This window comes from Bubalus bubalis, chromosome 2, assembly GCF_019923935.1.
Source record: "Bubalus bubalis isolate 160015118507 breed Murrah chromosome 2, NDDB_SH_1, whole genome shotgun sequence".
Taxonomy (NCBI): domain Eukaryota; kingdom Metazoa; phylum Chordata; class Mammalia; order Artiodactyla; family Bovidae; genus Bubalus; species Bubalus bubalis.
In genome coordinates this window covers 73,040,061-73,064,662 of record NC_059158.1, presented here as the reverse complement: position 1 = coordinate 73,064,662, position 24,602 = coordinate 73,040,061, and the positions used below count along the sequence as shown (strand labels likewise).

The 24,602-nt window shown below is 37.5% G+C and overlaps 1 protein-coding gene across 4 annotated transcripts in view; it reads right to left on the bottom strand.

Annotated features, from left to right (window-relative positions):
* LNPK (lunapark, ER junction formation factor) overlaps window positions 1-11,619 on the bottom strand; it is a 92,413-nt gene extending 80,794 nt beyond the window's left edge. For 2 of the 4 annotated variants that reach the window (XM_006066098.3, XM_006066097.4), the window contains exons 1-4: window positions 11,471-11,619; window positions 6,193-6,281; window positions 4,556-4,597; window positions 3,669-3,856 (exon numbers count right to left, since the gene is read on the bottom strand). In XM_006066098.3, coding sequence (XP_006066160.1) covers window positions 3,669-3,856; window positions 4,556-4,597; window positions 6,193-6,219 — 257 coding nt within the window. In that variant the 5' untranslated portion in view covers window positions 6,220-6,281; window positions 11,471-11,619. Of the gene's footprint in view, window positions 1-3,668; window positions 3,857-4,555; window positions 4,598-6,192; window positions 6,282-8,478; window positions 8,507-11,470 lie in introns of all 4 variants that reach the window. The other 2 variants (XM_006066096.4, XM_006066095.4) reach the window with 2 other exon arrangements.
* Between the last annotated feature and the right edge of the window lie 12,983 nt (window positions 11,620-24,602).

Sequence of the window (24,602 nt, the reverse complement as noted above, 5' to 3'; positions counted from 1 at the left end):
ATGCTATTCTACATTGTATATATAAATAATCTTCCATATACTCCAACTGTTTCCATACTGGTTCTCTCTCATACTTTAGTTCTCACTTCAAATACCAGGTCCTCAAAAGAGGCCTTCTGGACCATCCTGAAGTATCCTACTCCTCTCTATCACATCACCTGTTTATTTCCTTCATTGCACTTATCTTTCTCTAAATTAACTTTGTTTGTTTACTTGTCTCTCATTTTTTGTCTGTCCAACCCCAACAGAATGCAAGCTCCATGACGACAAAGATCTTATTGCTGGGGGCTAGCTCCAAACCTAATACACTGCAGGTACTCAATATTTACTGAATAGACAAATGATGGCTTTGACTAATATTTATATACTTCCAAATCCTAAATTTGTACCTTCTATTCAAATTTCTCTCCTGAACTTCATAGTCATACTTAACCATCCTACTTGGCAGCTCTATCTGGATAGAACACAAGTATTTCGGTCTCAGTGGGCCAACTACCTGCTCCCCCTCATGTTGTTGCTTATTCAGATAAATGACACTACCATCAACCAAATTTCCCAAGCTATGAACTTCAATTTCATCCTTGATGCAATTCACCCCCCCCAACCCCATATCCAACCAATCACGAAGAACCTCTCCATATTACTTCAGTTCTACCTCCTAAATCTCTTCAACCCATCCACTTCATTCAGACCATCTGTTCCTCTTCAATGCTGCTGCCACCATTCAAGTGCAAATTACCACTATTTCTCTCTTGGACAGCTACAATAACCTTTTATCTTGCTGCTCCAGATTCATTCTTCAGTTTAGTTCAGTTCAGTCGCTCAGTCGTGTCCGACTCTTTGCGACCCCATGAATCGCAGCACGCCAGGCCTCCCTGTCCATCACAAACTCCCGGAGTTCACTCAAACTCATGTCCATCGAGTCGGTGATGCCATCCAGCCATCTCATCCTCTGTCGTCCCCTTTTCCTCCTGCCCCCAATCCCTTCCAGCATCAGAGTCTTTTCCAATGAGTCAACTCTTCGCATGAGGTGGCCAAAGTACTGGAGTTTCAGCTTTAGCATCATTCCTTCCTTCTTACTCCCTTCTAATTTACTCTCCATGCTGTAGCCTCAGTGGTATTTTCAAGATAACAATACAATCATGTCATACTTCTTCAAAGTCTTCAGTGGCTGCCCACTATTCTTAGATTAAAAGCTAAAATCCTTATCATGGACTATAAGGCCCACAAGAAATATCCTTCGCCTAACTATCTAGATTTTTCTCCATAATCCAGTCTTTGGCTTTCTTTCACTTCTTTAAACCTACATGCTCTTATCTTCCCTTGGCGTCTTCACACATGCCATTCCTTCTGCCTACTACACTACCTACCGTATCACACCACCCTTGCTACACATATTCAACCTTCAGATCTCAAATTCAAACATCACTTCCTCAGGAAGGCTGTGGTAGGCAGAATTCCAAGATACCCCCCCTTTCTCCCCAAGATTTCCATTCTCTGGTTATACAAACAGTTATCTAGGTACTGCTATGAAGGGATAGACCACCTGACCTGCCTCCTGAGAAATCTGTATGCAGGTCAGGAAGCAACAGTTAGAACTGGACATGGAACAACAGACTGGTTCCAAATAGGAAAAGGAGTACGTCAAGGCTGTATATTGTCACCCTGCTTATTTAACTTACATGCAGAGTACATCATGAGAAACGCTGGACTGGAAGAAACACAAGCTGGAATCAAGATTGCCAGGAGAAATATCAATAACCTCAGATATGCAGATGACACCACCCTTATGGCAGAAAGTGAAGAGGAACTAAAAAGCCTCTTGATGAAAGTGAAAGAGGAGAGTGAAAAAGCTGGCTTAAAGCTCAACATTCAGAAAACTAAGATCATGGCATCCGGTCCCATCACTTCATGGGAAATAGATGGGGAAACAGTGGAAACAGTGTCAGACTTTATTTTGGGGGGCTCCAAAATCACTGCAGATGGTGACTGCAGCCATGAAATTAAAAGACACTTCTTGGAAGGAAAGTTATGACCAACCTAGATAGCATATTCAAAAGCAGAGACATTACTTTGTCAACAAAGGTCCATCTAGTCAAGGCTATGGTTTTTCCTGTGGTCATGTATGGATGTGAGAGTTGGACTGTGAAGAAGGCTGAGCACCGAAGAATTGATGCTTTTGAACTGTGGTGTTGGAGAAGACTCTTGAGAGTCCCTTGGACTGCAAGGAGACCCAACCAGTCCATTCTGAAGGAGATCAGCCCTGGGATTTCTTTGGAAGGAATGATGCTAAAGCTGAAACTCCAGTCCTTTGGCCACCTCATGCGAAGAGTTGACTCACTGGAAAAGACTCTGATGATGGGAGGGAATGGAGGCAGGAGGAGAAGGGGACGAAAGAGGATGCAATGGCTGGATGTCATCACTGACTTGATGGACATGAGTCTGAGTGAACTCTGGGAGTTGGTGATGGACAGGGAGGCCTGGCGTGCTGCGATTCATGGGGTCGCAAGGAGTCGGACACGACTGAGCAACTGAACTGGACTGAACTGAACTGAACTGAACTGATGAAGGGGCTTTGCAGATATAATTATTACTCAATTGATTTTAAGATAGGCAGATTAACCTGGATTATCCTGGTGGATCTAATATAATCAGCTAAGCCCTTAAGCAGAAGTTTCTCCCAATCAAGGGCAAAATAGGAAATCAGAGAGAGAGAACAGAAGTCAGCCAACACCTCGTTTGGGCCTAGAAGCAGACTCTTCCCACCAGAGACTCCAGGCCAGCTGATAACTGATTTAAACCTGTAAGACCCTAAGCAAAAAGTCCAAACTACCTGGACTTCTGACTTACTTCTGTGATATAATAAATGGTATTACTTTAAATCACTAAATTTGTGGCAGCAGTAATAAAGAAAACAAAGGACTGACCCCCACCTCCACCTCTCTGACCCCCACCTCCACTCCAGACTGTGTTAGGGATCCTGTCAAATGCTCCCAGACCATTTGACATTCTCATAATACTCATTATACTTAAGTTAATGTATGCAGTCTAAGATCTATGGACAAAGGTTTAGTGCTTTTGTGTACCATACACCACAATAATCCAACATCTACACAATTGGTACCTATAAACATTTGCTGACTGAACAAAATTTTCACTCAACTTTCTGTCAAAATTTTCAACCATGACTCATCTCCTGTAAAGTACTATATTACAAAATATTTCTATAATAAGGGTCAATTGCTTTATAGCAGTTACTAAAAAGAGGGGAACAGTAGGAGAATGGAATACATTCGGAATCACTGGAGCAATTGTTCTTTTTGTTTTATAAGCGTTCCCTCACTTACCATTACCCACAATCAAAAATGCCCACTCCATGCCCAATACTCTTAGGGAGCATGACCATCTATTAGAGAATCACAAAAAGATTACCATATAGAACCATTATTACAAATGTCACTGGGTCATATTCCTCAAGTACACTGGACTGTAAATAAAAGTTTAGAACAACTGTTCTACTTTTTTAAAGAAATAGTTTTCAAACTGCAAAAAAAAGGAAATTTATTCAATCTGCAACAGTACTATATTTCATAATAAAAAGAAACTGACTATATTAAAACTATCTAGTCAGAAAGAAGAAAAGTCAACAAAAAGAATATTTTACTTACATTAACGGGAAAGCAAAAAATGGGAGTGTCATGGCAAGTCTTGCTGTAAGTTCATCCGGAAGATACCATAAGTATACAATTAAACATGTAAATAGATAGAGGACTGAAGAGTACAGAATTAATCTTCCAACCCATAATTTTTGTAATCTCTGATTTTTTTCCCTAAATTCTTCCAATGCTTGAATTTCCTGTGAAGAGAAAAATTCATAAAGTAAACTGTTTAAAAAAAATTTAACATGATAGAGAAGTTACAGAGAAACAACCCTTAAAATTCAATAAAATATAATACCTTGATATTTGAAACAGAACATAATATGAAAAGACAATTAAAAATGAAGTTTAAAATATATTAAAATGCCTATAATGATTTGACAAATCTTTTTATGCAAGATATTTAAAAATAATATTTGATAACCTATCAAACTAGCAAAGCTCAGAGGTATAAAATTGGCATCAATAATCAGTATTTGTTAAAACAAACAAGTAGTAACTCTCTTTGTATAAGGCCAAAAAAAAGTGACTATAAAAAGGATTAATAAAAATTGAAACAGTGATCCATACTAGATTCCCTCAATCTATTCATCATTCTCAATATTCCCAAGGAATAAGTATTTTTTATGATAGAAACTGTAAAAAGCTGTGAAGTTTGCAAGCTGATATAAACAGTTTCAGACTATTTTATAATCTACTTATCTATGATGGTGTAACATTGATTTACACTATTACTTGACACAGAGTTCTTACGTCACTGATAAGACTTTGGACTTTAACATGAAAGTTCTCAGGCTTACTGTATATCACCTCTAAATTCCCATACCAGATCTAGTCTCCAAAGTAATATATACTAAAATAATATTTAGATAACACCCCAGAGCCAAAGAACATACCTTATCTATATTTTCCAGAACCTCTACAGTTGAAGGTTTCGTCTGTTATATAAACAGAAATAGGAGACAGCATTACAACTTGTTATCACTAACTTGGAAACACTTTGACTTTTTTAATCATAAAAGAACATTTTAATCCAAAACTAAGTTTTTTCAATATTATCAAGCAATATGTATTTCTGTTTATTTACAAATGAGATTTAGATTTAAATAAAAATTATAAGTATAAACAAAATTACACAAGACTAAAGCAATAAGAAATAAGATGCTCCTATTTAACTTATTTTTAGGCCCAAAAGTACTTTCAACTCTGTAGCTCAATTTTTACTCTCGTTAACCCCAATAAAACATACTTAGAAATTATTGAGAGATAATTTGTTTAAATTTTCCTTTAAGGAAAATTTTCTTAGATATGATTATTCAAAAGAATTCTATTATTATTATAAATTATTAATTCTAATTATATTAAATTATTATAACTATAAATTCTATTTAAAAATTCAAAACTAAAGATGTTCTGATCTACTATTGCTATAAGTTCACTTAGGATGCTGGGGGTCAAAAATCAATAAGCTACCTTCATTCTGAACTCCTAAAGTACTTTTCTGTAGATCAGATTTTTAAAGGGCATCTAAGAATACTTCATTACAACAGAGTTTGTTTTTCAGAGACATTTTTTATATCACCTAGAATAAAAATCAGCCAAAATGGCTCACATAACACGTGAAAAAATAATTACTAATTATATACTCAACCATCTAAGAGGGTAATGATAATCAATTCATTGTAGCACCCACAGGAATTGTTAATATTAGATTAAACCATATGAAATTGCTGTTTATGGAGTCAGAACTGTTGAAGACTGGTAATTTCATATGGTTCAACCTAACAAGAAAGATAAAGGAAGAACAGATAAATTCAATTATCAGATTTTAAAGGGGAGCGGGGTGGACAGTATCAATAAAACGTCAATCCAAAGCAAAGCAGTTCCAGCAATAGTTCAAAAACTAAACTGTATATCAAGTACTGCTAGATTCCATTACTATGGTAAAAAGGAGTAAAAAAAATAAGCAGTTTGTCCTAGACTACATTACCTTCTCTTATATTAAAGAAGAGCAGTTACCAATATATTTTATAACCCTAAATTTAAAGACTTAGCCAATAAAATAAAACTCTACTTTTAATTGTGTTTAACTTATTAATTTCTAAAAGTACATCTAGTATCACTTCAGTAAATATTTGTGATAAGCTTTAAGCAAAAAGATACAACCTATAAAAACATTAAATACTGCATAGAATAATTTCAACTATCTTTCAAGTAAGACTGAAATTTAGGTGCTATGAAAACAATAAAAGATAATCATTTGTACGTGAAGGTATAAAGAGAGAAATAAAAATAATTCGTAAGTCAAAGTGAAATAATCCTGTTAAACAGAGACATGAGACACCTATAAAGCAAGTATAACCATTAAAATCCAAATAAAAAACAAATTCACAAGAAGGAAAAAAAAAATTAAATAGTTAGGGATAATATTAAACTACTACTCAAGTTTACACCACAAAGGAGATCATTACAAATAACTTTATGGGACACTTTTACATCTGACTAGGAACTGTTGTAAAGAAAACTAACTTACCCTCCATCGAGAAAATAATCCACCCATTTTTCATTTGTAGAAACTGGGCACAATAATAAATATCATCAGTTGTCCAAAGGAATTCACAGCTAGAAATAAAGAAATTATTTTTAAAGTTTAAGTTAAATATACAGCATACTCACTATAAAATTTAAATGTTGCAATACTATAAAATAAATAAAATACTATAAAATATTAATTTCCTTGGATTTCACTTATGTGAGATTTTAATTCAGATAGACTTGCAGATAGTCCACCTTTTAAAAAATCTTTCTTTCAAGGCAGAACATATTTAAAAGTGAAAATAATGCTGGAAGGACTTTTTAAGTAGCAAGGCATTTTAAAAGTGTATATTTATACCACTTTGCAATTTTCTGTTCCTTAAAGTAGGTCCTCTATGTTGTTCTTACAAGAAAAGTTCTGCTATACTTTTATTCTACATTCTTAAATACAGCCATTTCTATCATTTGGCTGTCTCCCAACTAAACTAGTTATTTGGAGTTAGGGGTGCTCTACAATGTTCAGAAATAACATCACTTTACAATAATAGAAAGTCAACTGGATTCTGAGTAAGAAAATAAGGGTTACAAGGCTACCTGTGACAATGAGCATATCATTTAATGTTTCTGAACCATAATTTTCTTTTCTGTACATTAAAGTTAATAGTATTACCACTTTTCACAGGATAATCTTCATTACTACCATTTTACAGATAAGAAAATTAAGTAGAAAGAAATCAAGTCATTTGTCCAATAACTCAGAAGAAACATTACCCAAAGGAACTCTATCTTCAGACTTCTGGTCTGTCCACAACCAGTCAACACTCAAATAAGCATTTCTCTCTGAAACTCTGTTTGAGTCCCTCAAGTTAGCTAAAGTGTCATGTCAGGCAGTTGTATCTCCTATCCCCATCTTTTGGTTGTTTTTCTATGACTCTCAAATGTATGCGATTCTTCAGGCAAGAATACTGGAGTAGGTTGCCATTTCCTTCTCCAGAGGATCTTCCCAACCCAGGGATCAAACTGGCATCTCCTGTGTTGCAGGCAGTCTCTTGAATTGCTGGTATTCTTTACCACTAAGCCACAAGGGAAGCTATATTAAATATTACCATACATTTAAAAAATGTATCAGCAATATTATAACCTAAATCAATTTACCAGTCAATAATTATATAATTTTTAATTCTTTTAAATTCAAATAGTTAAATTATATTTTCAAACTCACATATTTTTACAAGGTTACAGTTATATACTACCAATATAAAACTGCTTCATTTCCACGCAAAAAAGTTAGGCCATAATTCTTACATTTTTTTAAACCCATAAATATAATCACAAAATAATGCCAGTACCAAGTAAGTACATACACTCTGAAATACTATTTTTAGGTTGGAATTAGCATAAGGCATGCCTACCTTGAACTTTCTTGGTTACAGAAGTAACAAAAAATCTAATTATAAAACATACAAAGTAACTTTTATGGACAGAAATATCTATCATCTATCCTAAAAATTTCTGCAATTTATAAATGTAATCAATGCTATAAAGTCACATTTAAGTTGCAATCTAAATATTATTATTAATCTTTCAATAGTAACTCAGTATTCAAACTTCTAAAATGTGGTTGTAGGAAACGCAGGAACTTTAATGAATAAAAGTAAAAATTTCTAAGCTAAGACATTAAACAGACCTTAAAACCATATATGCTAAAAATCACCAAGACACCCGTGACTGGGGAGGGAAGATTCAGATGAACCACTTAACTTGTATACTTTCAAAGTATACATTATCCCACGTATGCATGGTGTATAGGACAGTGATTTGTATACAACTGACCTACACATTCTGGTTTGAAACAGTGATGTGCCTCCAAGTTTATAGCTACCATAAATTAGATTTTTTAACATTTGAAAGTAATGACAATAATATTTAAATGCTTAGTACTCAATCTTCTAGCAAGCCCTAAAACAAATGTTTTTCATAAATTTTGTCATTTAGATACTATTATCAATCTGTTTTACAAATGAGGAAACTGAGGCTACAGAAGTGAAATAATTTACTAAGTTCCCAAAGACAGTAAGTACTAATAGAAGACCCAGACACAGTATTTTAGTTTTGATTTTTTAAAAAGCAACAAGTTAGGGGTAGGGGATTAAGAAGTACAAACTACTATGTATAAAACAAATAAGTTACAAGGATATATTGTACAGCAAGGGAATATAGCCAACATTTTATAACTATAAATCGAGAATAATCTTTAAAAATTGTAAATCACTAAGTTACATACCTGCAATTTATATGATATTGTAAATCATCTATAGTTCAATAAAAAAGGCCAAAAAAATAAACAAGTTATTTCCAATAACTCAAAATCAGAAATAAAATCTTTCTGTAGATTACACTGAACTTTTGTACGTAAAAGCACCTCAGACATTCTCAAACATCTGGTAAACGGGCTTACTGCAGTGGAAAGTTATAAACACAAGATCCAGGGTTGGTACAGTGTATCATGTAGCCCAATTCCTTTATTTGATTAAATTTGAATGCTTAAGTCTACACAGAAGAGAAGCTAAATGATGTGCCAAAATCATGTACCTCCAGGTAGGGGCAGAACTGGTACGAGAAGTCTTCAAGTACTACTTCTACTTGTTCACTGCATATCACTTTTAAAATACATGTCATATGAAATATATGCATAATACTACAATTAATACCAACTTTCACATCAATTATTTGCTTGAGAATTGTTTTGGTATTAATGAAACATTAACATTACTATGAAACCTTGGGCAAATAAAGTACGTAACCTCTCAGTTACCATTATCTTCATCTGCAAAACAGTGACAGATAAGAATCCTCTCAAATGTTAAAAAGCATTCTAAAGGATTTACAACAGTGTCTGACACATCCTAATTTCTCAACACAAATTGTTTTTTTTACTGCTGTGGGTGTTGCCTTTCTCCAGTCCACCTCTGCTTCCTTTCAACACAGGGAAAATACATGAGAATCAAACTACTAGCATTTTTTTCTGAAGCATAAATCGATTTGCTTGCCCTTGAGTGGACAGATGGTTCAATCTCAACTGGCCTATTCTAAGAACTCTTCTATGAACATGTACAAAGAGTCTCCTTCCACTTTGATATAATGGGAACTGACATGACCATAAGAGCTGGGTGCGTCTAATGTGTTTTTCAATAAATAACAATGCCCACCATATTATTCGAATGCTTTCTACTAACTGCTATTCACACTCAGGTTTAGGTGTCAGAATTTAAAATCTTGGGACATGTTATTCTTAAATTTTCAGCTTACTTCAAGTCATACTGAAATAACGGAATAAAAAGGTCTGGATTCAAAATATGACTCAACCACACACTAGATATGTGATCTTGGATAAACTAAACTCTCTAAGCCTCAGTTCAGCATTTGTTTAGCCGTGAAAATACACTTCACATAATTGTTGTATGAGTTAAATGAAATCATACATTATTTGGCACAGTGTTCAACAAATAATGAAGTGTATAATAAACTATAGAACTTATTACTACTATTACCAGAAAACACATGTAGTACAGCAGTACTTCCCATATGGAACACATTTCTTTCTACCCTCTTATAAAGAAACTGTTTCATAATTTTAAAATTGGAAAACAAAATAAGTTTGCATTTTAAACTGAAATTGTATTGCTCTCGTTTCCTCCAATATAAAAAATAAAGCAAAATACTCTAACAACTCTTCCATTAAAATAACCCTATAGGGCCTTTAACAGCAAAGGAAGTTTAGTTTTATCAAGTTTCAAACTTAAGTAAAAACTATTCAGTCATCATCAATAGAAACCTCTATACCACACTGGACTATTCAACTTGAGGTTAAAAGGGTTTGTTCTAGAACTCTAACTTCCAAATATCCTAACTGAAAGGACAATTCTGAAATATCCCAAACCACCACATTTATTGCTTAAAAATGAAATTACTGAAAAGAAGTACACTTCTAAAAGTGTACTTTTATTATTTAATGATTAAGTTCTAGTCTTCACGGTAAGTCAATAGTCATTCTAAATACTACTCAAAAAATGACTATTTGATTGGAAAGATTTCTATAACAAATCATACCTGTTGTAAGCCATTTCTTCCTTATATTCTTTCAAGTTAATACTATATGAACACCAAGGTTTTTAACAGTATTGGGCTCAACCCAGTAGATGACAGAAAAACTGAAATTCTAATTGTAAATGCATCACTCGTTTAAAAATGTGTTCAAAATCAACTTGATTCTCCTAAAACTAAACTACGGGGGCTGTTGAGGACAAGAAATAAGCATTCCTTGCCAGTTTGAACATATCCCTGAAACGAAGCTTACTCACAATCACACAAACTGCTGTTGAATTTTGTGTGGTGACAGTTTTGTCAACAGTGACACCCAGGCCACAGAGAAAGGAGAAAACAGGCGACAATGGGCACCACAAACCAGAAGCCTACTGGGAAAAACGGAACATGGAAAATTCAGTGAGTCATAGATTTTACTTAGTACAGCGAGGGCACCATCAGCAAAACTGAGAGCACCAATCCCAACTTTCTCTTAATCCCCATACACAATATTCAAGAATTAAAACTATTGATGCGGTTTAGATTTGCTCTTCTTCTGCCAGGCCTATGACACCCACGCAATCTCGCCCTTCCCTTCACCCCACCATCTCTCAAATAAGTACAACGGCAGAAGAGAGGCTTCTCTAAGCAGCACATAATCCACGCCCACAAGCCTGGGCCGAGCAGTATGACACTGACAGTTTTCGGTCCCTCCCGATCTCTCCCACTTGCGGCGCCTCTGCACAACTCAGCAAAAGATGACAAGGGTAGAACCCACGCAAAGCGATGGCTTACTGTAGGACCATCTGACCCTTCGCTCGGACAGGGAGGTGGGCCAAAGGGATGGTGCTCCGCTCAACCCAGTCACCGCGCCACCACCCCCGCCTCGAATCTCTGAAAAAAGGCTGGGGAACCAACTCCCCTCCGGAGACAAAAAGAGGTCTCCAACACTCCAGAGCCATCCCAGCCATTGCACTGGGAAACCAAGGGGATCAGGCGGTAAGACGGGGTCAGCGCGCAGCCGGGCAGGAGCTCGACTAGCCGCCGCCGCCGAACTGGTAGGCCACTCGGCATAAGGCGGAGACGCCTGGGAGAGGCAAGCGAGATAATCGGCAGCGTATTTCCCAGGGAAAAGCTCAGCGCGCCTCCCTTCTGCCGAACCTTCCCAATGACCCTCATTTTGAACCCTCTACCTTCAGGTAGAAACGGGCAAAGCCCGGCGCTGGCGTCCACCTCTGCCAGTTTCGGCCACCACCGCGCAGTCCGCCTCCAGAGCGGACAGCACCAGCCAGTGACAGGGATATGGGCCCGGCCAACTCCTTCCCATCAAACCCCGCGCTCCCGCCGCCGGCCAATCAGCGCCATGGCCGGCGCGCGCCGCTCCCTCATCACGTGACCGTGACTAGGGTGGGCAGTTGGGGGAAGAGGCAGACGGTTGGCGGGAGGCGGTCTGTGCATCCCTGTGGCTTCCGCAGACAAATGGGGTGCTCGTCGTCGCGTCTCACAGGTGGAGTGTCATTTGTTTTGACTCTTACCAATAATTACTTCTTACTCCTCCGCTGCCTCCTGCTTTTCTTTTGGAACCTGTTCTGCAAAGTCTCACTGGCTAAAGAAAACCCCCGAAATTGGTCCGGATGGCCCTAGACCGCCGCGAGAGAGAGGAGTGGGTTTGACGGTGGAGATAGGTGCAGCTGGACACGAGCCCGCCCTGAAGAGTGCGGGATCAGCTGTCATCCAGCCGGCAACGGAGCCAGTTAACTACACAGCTTAGGAGAGACGAGTTCCCAAACAAGCTAGTGAAGAAATTCAGCCTGGACTCCAGGAGTGCTTGAGACTTATGACTCATGGACTTCAAAAAGGGTCCTTTGATGACTGGGCCGCTTACCTCACCATTATGTGGTAAACGTCAACTGCCCGAGGATGTTGCTTTCAAACCGGTGGCTTAACAACATAAACTGAGTTTTCTATCTTAAAACGCTTAAGAACACTTCCTTGGCAGGTCTTGGTACTAGGCCCACGAATAAACCACCTAGGTTTTATTTGCCTCAGATTTGAAACGTTGGCTAAAGCGCATTAAATTTACTAGTCAACTGAGAGTGACAAGTCTCAATAACAAATAGTACTTGAATCACACAAGGTAATGTTGGAGAAGCATAGAGAAACTTCAGCAAAAGCTCTTGTCACGATTTACCCCTGTGTTCAAACATTTTTCATGGGACTTCTATTTTGTTCAGTTATATACACATTTTAAGTGCCCATGGTATTTTAAAGAGTATAATCGTTGTATTATGCTATGTTTAAACTTTGACAACCAAACAGGTAAATTATGAAAAGAAAGCATTTAGTTGGTAAGAATAATTTATTATACTGGAAGCTACCAGATAATTCACTGTAGAGTTGCTTAACTGCTAAAATGTTTAGTTACAGATTTGTAAATGTTAAGGGAAGCAAACCAAAGTTTTTTCCCATACTCTGGGTAAGACACATTACATATCTAAAAGAAAATGAAACATTTCACTTATTTTGGTATGGAAATTTAAACATTTTGTTTTTCATCCTTTCTTATTTTCAAGTTTAAAAAAAAGGCAACTTAGAGAATGAACTTTTGGTTACCACGGGGGAAGGGTAGTGGGGAGAGATGGTTAGGCAGTGTGGGACTGACATGTACACACTGCTATATTTAAAATATATAACCAACAAGGACCTATGTATAGCACAGGGAACTCTGCTCAATATTATATAACAACCTAAATTGGAAAAGAATTTGGATATGTGTATGTATTTAAAATAAATAAATGAAAGGCCTGTACAGTTTTGCAAATACAGCTCCTCACCTCAGGACAATCTCTCTTTCTAAGAGAACAAGGAAGAGATACTTTATATTTGCTAATGATTTGTTTTCTAGTTTTAATTGATCCATCAAGACTTACTGAAAAGAGGACAAAAACAGGCGGGGGAAAACAAAAGAGCTAACTGGGTACAAGAAATTCCAAAAACCTAATCCTGAGACAAAATACCTTAGGTAGTTGATATAGAACAGGAGAAATTTGACCTGACAGGCAGAGACAGAGGAGTACTAATTAGATCATTAACTTTTTTAACCTTCCCAATAACCTTTTAAGGTAATTATCAGTTTTCAAATGAAACTGAAAAGAGAAAGGAACTGAATAAAAATTATACATATATTGTTGAAAGTAATGCTATCCTCCTCTATATCACTACCTCCTCTGTATCAAGTGGTAAGAGTTTGTAGGCAAAGTCAGAGAAGATACTAGAAGCAGAAAGATCAGCATATGCACTATATGGCTGAACTAAGGCTCCAACAGTCATTCCAAATATTTATTGAAGACAAGACCATGTGTTAAGTGCTGAGAATACAGAGATAAGTAAAATAGCTGCCCTAAAGCCACTGACCGGAAAAGGCAATGGCACCCCACTACAGTACTCTTGCCTGGAGAATTCCAGGGATGGGGGAGCCTGGTGGGCTGCTGTCTATGGGGTCGCACAGAGTTGGACACGACTGAAGCGACTTAGCAGCAGCAACAGCAAAGCCACTGACACTAGAGAGAGAAACCTTTGAGAAAACAACAACAACAAAAAAAAAAAACACAATATAAGGTAAATAAGTGTTGTGGTAGAGGCAAATGTTCCAAAGATCGGAAAATGCTAAGGCAACAACAGCCAGAGGTGTGTTTTAGCTGTAAATACTAATACTAAAAATTGTCCTGCAATAGATTCTAAGGAAGTGAAAAGCAAAGAGACGATGAGCAAGGAAACAAACTGTTCTAGGCAAAGGAATTTGTAAAGATCTAATTCAACAAATAAGCAAGCCACATTTATTTAGATAGATAAATGAAAGTTGCACGAGATAGGTGCTCTGAGAGCTTAGAGTCAGTCACTGATCTGGTCAGAAAAGTTAGGTAAGGCATGCTTGAGGAGGTCACCTGGAATACAGATCTGAAGGATGAGAAACTGAAGAAAGGAGAAAAGGAAACAGAGGGAACAATATATGTACAGCCTTTTGTCAGGAATGAACAGTGCAAGCCCAAGGGTCTGAAAGGAAGTCACTGTGACTAGAGCCCTGTGCAGGGAGACCAGACTAAGAAGGACTTGCTTGGCCATACTGAGAACATAATGGGGTAGGGATTTAACCTGATCAGATCCGTGTTTGGAAAAGATTATTCCCGCTGCAGTGTGGAGATATGAACAAGGTCAGTCTTGGACCAAAGTAGTTCAAGTGGATTGGGATGGACACAAGGAGATGGAGAAAAGTGGGGAAAATGGAACAATTTAGGAGGTGAAATAGGTCTAGAGAATGGATTTAGGTAAAGTAGAGGAACGAATGGGGATTGAAGGAGAGGAAGGAGTCATGACAGGATATCTGGCAGGCACAGTGGATGGAAAGCAATGTTCACTGAGGTGTGGAGAACACTGAAAGAGAGTCAGATTTGGGGGGAGATGGTGATTTCAATTGATTTCAACAGGCTGAGTCTCAGATATTTTCATGACTGCAAGGAGAGATGTCACATGAACAGATCTATGGGTCTGCAGCACTGAGAAGTCTGAGTTAGAGAAAAAGTGTTCGGGTTTGTAATATGTTCTTTTCCACAAAGTACTTATTTTTTCAAAATGCAAATATTATAAGTATTATGGGAAAACAGAAAGTAAAAGTCTCTAAAGCTGTTTGCCAAACTTCCTTTCAAATTACCTGGGGCCTTCATTTAAAAAAAAAAAAGTTCTCTAGTATGAGACATCAAATTTTGAAATTTTAACAAGTGCCACCAGTGAGTCTTCCTCTCAGAGAGTTTCTCTGGAAAGTGGTACTCCAGTGCCAGAAGCCACCTGCATGAGAGTTACCGTAAGTGCTTATTAAAAGCACATCCCTCTAGGGATGGGAGGATGGGAGAAAGGAAGATGATGCAGTACCAGGTAGTCCAAGATTTCACCCTCCATCCTTGACAGAAGTGTCCTACGTGCTCCATCAGGCAGTTCAGAGGAAAGCTGGTGTCCTTTGTTGAATGATGCAAATGTAGGCAGCAGGCAGCCCTGACAGGCTGCTGTAACAGCTTCCTTGGCTCCTAGCCCAGGCCTCCTGTCCTGTCCACTGAAATGGTGCTCAGCCTACTCCAGTGCTCTCTTTTTCTACCACTCGCATCAAACCTTGTCCTTCCCTCCCTGGGGAAGGTGTTATGGGTGTTATGCTCCATATACTCCTACCAATTCAGAGGTTTCTTTTAGCTAATCTGGCCAGGGTTAAGAGGGAAATAGTTTCGAATGCTATGTTTCACTCTCAACAAATTCTCAAGAACTTACATTGTAAGCATTTTGTTTTTTAAAGACTGAATTGCTTGTTCTCTGTGTAGTCTCACTGTAACATCTCTTTTTCTCTATGAAGCACTGTAGATGTAGAGAAAGAATCAGAAAGTAAGGGGGGGGAAGAGATTAGAATTATTTTTTTAATGGGTAATATAGCAAACAGATGTATACTACTTAAAGACTATAACCCAAAACACTCATGTGACCCACGCGGAGTCAAAAAGTAGAATGTTACCAACACCCCAAAGGCCCCAAAGTGCCCCTTCCTTTATAACCCCCAAGTACCTAGAGTTAATAAACACTATCATGATTATTAAAATATTGACTTTCTTGCTTTTCTTTATAGTTTTATTGCTTAATTACTCAAACAGTATATTTCATGCCTGGTTTTTAACTCAATGTAAATTGAATCATAAATTTTTTTTCATGTCTTGATTTCTTTTACCCAAAGTTACGTCTTTAAGATTCAACCATGTGGCTGTAGGTTTTTATTCACATTTCTTTAATGGTGGGTATTAATTTCAGGGAGAATAATATCCTTCAACATGAGCCTCCCCTTTCTGGCTTATGGTATGACTCCACATTTGTTCAGGTATTCTCATGTGTTTTCCAAAAAAATTTTTCATTTTCATCACATGAGTTTCATACCTTTATAGTAGGTAGAATTCTAAAGATGGCCCTCCAAGATTCCCATCCCCTAATCAATCAATAAAACGATAATCTAGGTACTGCTATGAAGGACTTCTGCAGATGTAAAAGAGGTAACTCGGAGCTCTAGAGAATCCAGTGGAGAAGGCAATGGCACCCCACTCCAGTACTCTTGCCTGGAAAATCCCATGGACGGAGGAGCCTTGTAGGCTGCAGTCCATGGGGTCGCTAAGAGTCAGACACGACTGAGCGACTTGACTTTCACTTTTCACTTTCATGCATTGGAGAAGGAAATGGCAACCCACTCCAGTGTTCTTGCCTGGAGAATCCCAGGGACGGGGGAGCCTGGTGGGCTGCCGTCTATGGGGTCGCACAGAGTTGGACACAACTGAAGCAACGCAGCAGCAGCAGCAGCAGCAGAGAATCCAGGCTCCAGGGACTGCACCTTGAAGGGTGTGTTTGGGTTGGAGGGCCCATGTGTGGACCAGGAGGTGAGCAGGCTCCACTCTAAAACTAGCCTGAGGCTGTTCTGTGCATCCTTGGTGGACACAGGTGGCAGATACTGCCATGCCTGGGCCCTGCACCAGGCTAACCACATGCTGTTACTGCACAATAGCTGCAGCATGCCTGGATTCCTGACCTACAGAACTGTGAGATAATAAATGAGTATTATTTTAAGATGCTAACATTGTGGTAATGTGTTACAGCAGCAAAAGAAAATTAATATGCACCTTTCTTATTGAGCAGAAATCTTGGTGGCTTATCAAGTTAGCCTTCACTTGAAGTAGGACGATAACCACAGAGGTCACACTACTCAAGACCTGCAGCTGAGATTGCTTCACCATTTAGAATTCAGACTAAAAACGCACCTATATCTACACCTGCCTCTGAAGCTATGTTTGATAGATAGACAGTACTTGGGAGGAAAGGGACGGCAAGTCAGGGAAAGCACAGCACCAAAAGCCAAGCGCTTAGGGTGCCACAAAAGGAGCACCACAGCTCAGCGTGTTTGCTCATATTACATTTAAATGAGTCCAGCCCACACTCCAGAAGCAAATGAGCACTAAATGTGCTTCCCGTGTTTCAATAAAAGAGGGGACAGAAAGTCTAGATTGCTGTGAAATAACTGAAAATAAATATTGACATCAAGTCTAATGCTAAAGATTCCTATTATCATAAGTAATGCATAATTCCAGAGACCAATTGTGTCTGAAAGGCATAATTTAAAATTAGAATACAAAGTATCCTGGCATGTAGATAATTCCATGTGAGTCTAAACTAATTATCGTAAAAGGAACATTTCCTTCTTGAAAAGAAAAAAAAAAAAACAACTTTGCTTGTTCTGGAAAATATATATAAACTAAGGTAAAATAAATTATTGGCTTTCTGTCCAATAAGTCCAAAAAAGATGGCATTCTAATGCTTCCTGAAAAATGAGGGTACACATGGCAAATCAGGGATCTGGTGAAACTTGAGTCTTCTCTTGTATGCATGTAAAGCTTACACATAAAACAAGGAAGATATAGCTTTAGCTAATTCACACTGAGATTTATTTTTAATACGAGTCATAAGAGTACATGGGTTTTACAAAGCATAAAATATGGAAAACAAATTTTCTGCCTTGAGCTTAGTAAAACACGTGTAGATGGTAGCTAACAGGATAAATACTGAGTCATGATGATTTACAAGTGATCACCAATGGGAGACTGGATATATTTAAGAAGAAAAAACATGTCTTATAAAAACAGAGAATTGGGACATGCCAGGGATTTGAAAAAAAAGCTTGAAGGAAGAATAAAAGATGTGAGAAATTAAAGACAAAGTTCTAAGAAATGAGGAAGGAGAAAAAACTGAAGATAAAAATAGAAGAAAAGACTTGCTGCTGTGAGGCATGAGCAAGTACATGAGAAAAAAATGTAGGATTGATTTGCTTGGCAGACCTCTGAAAACAGACAACTGGAAATCCTAACTATACAATTCATTTCTTAGAAAGGTTAAGAGCTAAATTTCCCAAACAGTAGACACTAAACCAGACTTCTTGCTCAAACCATATTATTCCATCTGTAACATTTGTATATATAAATAAAAGTCCATACAACTCTATGTGCAGCTGAATTGTGAACAACTTCAAAACTTATTAATATTTTTGAGCTATAATGCACAAGAAACTTCGTGTTAGACTATATATTCAAAAGCACTAGTTTTCTTAACATATACATATGTTCTAGAAAAGTCCAAATGCTATGGCAATACTGATATCAGACCCAATATTTCTCTCCAAGATAAAGGCGACTGTGTAGTGTATGCAGAGCACAAACCACCTCCCTGTGCTACCTTTGTAGACACAGCAGCTCTACAGTTTTCTCTTTATTATCCAAATAGGTCATACTCAGGAAATTATCTGTTCAAAACATTTGCCAATTTTTAAATGGCATTATTTGTCTTTTTATTAATGAGTTTACTATACCTTTACAGTGACTTGGTGGTAAAGAATCTGCCTGCAATGCAGGAGACCTGGGTTTGATCCCTGCCTCGGAAAGATCTCCCGGAGAAGGGAATGGCTACCACTCCAGTATTCTTGCCTGGAGAATTCCATGGACAGAGGAGCCTGGCGGGCTAGAGTCCATGGGGTCCCAAGGAGTCCAGCACATTGAGCAACTAACACTTTCACTTTTTCCACATACCTTTACAGTAAACAAATGAGGTGGTGTGAGTCCTCCAACTTTGCTCTTTTTAAAAATTGTTTTGGCTGTCCTAGTTCTATATGAAGTTTTAAGTAAATGTATCAATTTCTAGGAAAAACTTTGCTCTGGTTTTTATTGGGATTGCATTGAATACATAGAATAGCTTGAGGAAAAGTGGCATATTAACAATACTGAGTCTTCCAATCCAAAGACAGAGTATTTCTTCTATCTATTTGGATATTCTTTGATTTCTTTCATCATTATTTTATAGTTTTCAGCATACATGTCCTGCATATTTTTGTTAGATTTATATCTAAGTATTTTATGGCTTTGGTACTATTTTAAATGATACTGTGTTTTAAAATTTGATTCCCAAGTGTTTGTTGGCAATATGTAGAAATAAAACATTTTTATATTTTGACCTTTTATCCTGTGACTCTCTAAAATGGTTTATTAGTACTAGGAGGTTTTTATAAATTTCTTGGTATTTTCTATGTAGAAGAATCACACAGTTTTGACAGTTTTTTTTTCTTCCTTTCTAATCTGCTTTTTTCATTTATTTCTCTTGCTTTCTTGTATTATGGTACAATATTGAATAGAAGTAGTGAAAGCAGACATCCTTGCTTTGTTCCTAATCTTAAGGGGAAACATTCAGTCTTTCAATTTTAGTATATTAGATGTAAGTATTTTGTAAATCTTTTTATTATATTAAGGAAGTCCCTTCTTTGTTTGCAGAAAGTATTTATCATGCTGTTGAATGTTTATATAGTTAGGATTTCCAGTTTTCTAATTTCAGAGGTTTACCAATCAAATCAATCCTTTATTTTTTGTAGGAATTCCATTTTTGTATGGAATTTTATTTATATATACAAATGTTATAGATGGGATAAAATAGTTTGATATTGAATGTATGATTGAATGTTGAATTTTGTCAAATGCTTTTTCTGCATCTATTGAGATGATCACATAGTTTTTCTTCTTTAGTAAGTCAATATGATGAATGATATTGATTTTCAAATCTTGAATCCTATAATAAGCTGTAACCACAGGCATAATAATCATCAATGAGTTCTGAATGCTTTGAGTGAATTATTGAATGTGAATATAGATTGGTGTCAGAAGTCTAGAGCACTGAACCCTCAAATTTCACAGTTTGACCAACTCTAGGTAGCATACAATCAACATATTTACATTCAAGAACACAAGTTTCATCTCTTCTTCTGTCTTCACTGTCTGTAGATCATGGTCCCAATATTAGTTTGGGGGGGGGGGGTCTTTTGTTTTGATTGATTGATTAATTTTTTAAATTTATTTGTAGGCTATTTTCTATTTTTTCATGTACCACTTAAAAGTTAGTGTGAGATTTGAGATTTGTAGATCCATTTACAAAGACTTAGCTATATAACTTGGGTCTGTCCCACTATGGTAAAATATAAAATATATATTTGGGCTTTGTTCCAGGTTCTTGTCATAGAACTCCTAAAACCTTGGAATCTCGTATATGATAAGAATGCATTTGATATGTTGATGAGCTGATTCTTGGCTGAGGGGCTCCTAGATAATTTCAGAATGGGAGCAGATCGCCAGAAAGACAAACCTTGATTAGAAGCTTAGAACTTTCAGACTCATCTCCTGACTTCCAGGGAAGGGATAACGGCTGGAGATTGAATTAATCACCAATGGCCAAGGTTTAATCAATCATGCTTACATAATGAAACCTTCATAAAAATCTCTAACCTATGAGTTGAGAGATCTTCCAGATTGGTAAACATGTTGAGGTACTAGGAAGAGGGCACACCTGGAGAGGGTGTGGGAGCTCCGAACCACCCACCTTCCCCATACCTTGCCTTATATGCATTTCTCTCATTTGGCTATCCCTTTATAATAAACCAGTCATTGTTTTTCAGTCATTCAGTCACGTCCTACTCTTTTGAGACTCCATGGACTGCAGCACACCAGGTTTCCCTGTCCTTCACCATCTCCAGGAGCTTGCTCAAACTCATGTCCATTGAGTCAGTGATGCCATCCAGCCATCTCATCTTCTGTCATCCCCTTCTCCTCCTGCCTTCAGTCCTTCCCAGCATCAGTCTTTTCTGATGAGTCAACCCTTCACATCAGGTGGCCAAAGTATTGTAGTTTCAGCTTCAGCATCAGTCCTTGCAATGAGTATTCAGGATTGATTTCCTTTAGGATTGACTGGTTGGATCTCCTTGCAGTCCAAGAGTCCTTGGAGACTCCTTGCAGACTCAAGAGTCTTCTCCAACACCACAGTTCAAAAGCATCAATTCTTTGGCACTCAGCCTTTTTTATGGTCCAACTCTCCTATCCATACATGACTACTGGACAGAACTTTGTTGGCAAAGTAATGCCTCTGCTTTTTAATATGCTGTCTAGGTTTGTCATATCCTTTCTTCCAAGGAGCAAGCATCCTTTAATTTCATGGCTGCAGTCACCATCTGCAGTGATTTGAAGCCCAAGAAAATAAAGCCTGTCACTGTTTCCACTGTTTTCCCATCTATTTGCCATGAAGTGATGGGACCGGATGCCATGATCTTTGGTTTTTGAGTGTTGAATTTTAAGCCAGCTTTTTCACTCTCCTCTTTCACTTTCATCCAGAGGCTCTTTAGTTCCTCTTCGCTTTCTGCCATAAAGCAGAAATAAACTAGTACAAGTGAGTGAAATATTTTCCTTAGTTCTATGAGTTGATTGAGCAAATTATTAAACCTGAGGGAGGGAGGTTGTAGGAACCCTGATTTGTAGCTGTCAGATAGAAGCATGGGTATCCTGGGGACCCAATAGTTTTGTGACTGGTCTGAAGTGAGGGCAATCATCCAGGTGTGCATGCATGCTAAGTTGCTTCACTTGTGTTCAACTCCTTGTGACCCTATGGACTGTAGCCTGCTAGGCTCTTCTCTCTATGGGAGTCTCCAGGCAAGAATACTGGAGTGGGTTGCCATGCTCTCCTCCAGGGGATCTTCCTGACCCAGTGATCAAACCCACATTTCCCATGGCTCCTACATTGCAGGCAGCTTCTTCACCACTGAGTCATTGTGGAAGTCCAATCTTCCGGGACCTAGCCCTTAACCCTGTGGCATCTGATGCTAATTTCTGATAATTAGTGTCAGAATTGAATTGAATCGTAGGACACTCAGTTGATGTCCAGAGAGTGGGAAAATTGGTTCATTTTAAAGGAAGAAAACCACATATTTGGTGTCAGATGTATTGTGAGTAAAATACTTCACCCACACGTGTGCAATTCAGTGATGTCGGCTGGCATTATGCTGGTTTATCACAGATTTGGGGGAATCATCTTCTCTAAGTCTCTCCCTTCCAGGATTTCCCTCCCATTCTCCAGCCCTCTGAAGCCTTGTTTCCTGATCTTCTGGCCAGAAATGTGGGATTTCTAGATGTCCATTTTGCTGCCAGTTTCCCGCAATTGGGGTGACCCACTGGGCAAGGCGTTGGCGGCCGGGGGGGGGGAGGTTTTAAAAAAATGGGAATGCTCCCTACCTTCTCTGGCCCTCAGCTCCCCTTTCTCAACTCTTCTGGACAGAAAGACAGGAAACCCACTGCTTCAACTCCACTGTAGGTCAGCCCTCTGTAAGACACAAACAAAAAAGGAAGTAAAAGAAGAGAGAGAAAAGAGTGCTACCCCCATACTCTCTGGCCCACAGGGATCCCCTTTTCTGATCTTATGGACAGAAAGATAGGATTTCTCTGAGTTTTAGCTGTCTGTAGTACTGATGTGCCAGCTGTACCAGGAGCCTACACTTAAGACCATGAGCAAGAAAAAGGCAAAACTATGGGAAATTCACTGCCATACAGCTCACTTCCCCAGGTTTTGACTCCTTTCCCCAATCTGCCTGCTTTCCTTTACTTTCCAAAGTTCTCATAGAGTTGCTTTTTGCATTTCATCTAGTGTTTTTAGATGTAATCAGCAGAAAGATAGGCTTTAGTAGGCTTATAATTTGACCACATCAGTTCAGCCTGCTAGTTTTTCATTGACTCTTTATGTGACAATAATTTTATAATATCATTTTCTATAAAGAGTGGAAAGATAATCCAGTCTTTTGTTGATTTAAATGGTTTGCATTATTGATTGTTTAGGAAAACATTTCAGCTTTCTGTTAATATGTAAATTTTAAGAATGGCCATCAAGTGTGGGAAAAGTGCTACCAGATTGCTAGTTTTTTTATCTAGACACCATAAAATGTCAGTTTTCACATTTCTTTGTGCAGTAATTAATTAAAAATAGTCTTTGAATCAATAACAGTTATTACTCATTCTCGATGTCTTTGTTGCAATAGCATATTACAAGTTTTATATTACTTTTTGCAATGTAATCATTCTGTGTCAAATCAAAGAGTTATAAATCCTTTTCTATTGTATTCATATGATTCTTTCCTCTCATTAAGTGCATTATCAAACTATACAAGAGCCTATTCATCAGTTCTATTTGAACTATATCTCTTCCATTGGTTAATTCCTGCCTTTGGTGATGATTTCAAATCTTTTTTGTTGGTGTTACAAATACTTCTTGATGTCAGAATAATTTCTATTGAGTTAATTGCTTACCTTTTCCACTTTTGTTTCATATTCCATTAATTTTTATCTGAATTTTTTCTCAGTTTTTTATAAATAGATTTAAAGATGAAGAAAGATGGTCCCCTTTATATAATTCAAAGATAGTGACTGCAATTTCTTAAATATCTTATAGAAACATTTTAAAGTGTCTTTCTACATTACAGTTATAGTGATGTATTTGCTGGGTGTGAATTTTTTGAATAAACTTTTTGATTTACTTTTGTATTGGGGGTTTCCTTCCAAATCTTTGAAAAATGTATTTTAGGGCCTATAAAATTTCCTTGACCAGTGTTGCAAAGCTTGAGCAACTTTACAGTGGATAATGCATTGTATTACCCTTAGACTTTTTTTTAAATCCAAGTTGATATGTTTATGTAAAATACTCCATTTATGAGAGGAAACTGAAATGAAAATGGCTGTTGTAAAATGCCAACATGGTTAACAACTGTGGAAGCAGCTTTTTCTCTTATAGATTAAAGGAATAAACTACACGTAGCATACATCCTGCATACTTATTAATATCTTTAAAGAGTGCTTGGAGCCCTTTTCCTCACCTATGTCTAGACGGACAACACTCCATGAATGTTTTCAGCCACAGGTTACTATTTCCAAGTTATTTCACATTGTTGAATAAAGCCAAAGGCTGGTTTTCAGTTGGTGAAAAATGTCAAAACCATATATAGAGTTTTCAATCACAGCAGTAGAGCACAACAATGGCCAACTAATCAGTGTCAGACACATCTGGCCTAGAATCTACAAAAATGGAGTAACATTTGGTTTCTGGTTTATTTATCTGTTAACCCTTCTATTATATATTTTCCCATTACTTCTATTCATTCTTCATAAACTTTTACTCCCCCCCCCCCCACCAATTTTGGGCATTTTTCCAAGTTCTCATGCAAAGATGAATTAAATTTAATAGTTATTTCTAGGATTCCCATTAAATTTCTGTTATTTGAATGATTATATTTCATCATGACCTCTGAAAGTCCCCTTAAAAAGGCAATAACCTCAACTACTTCTGTTTCAGCACTTCAAAATAATTTGGAATGTTCTTACTCAGCTGGTTTTTGATTTATGGGTAATCTAATAA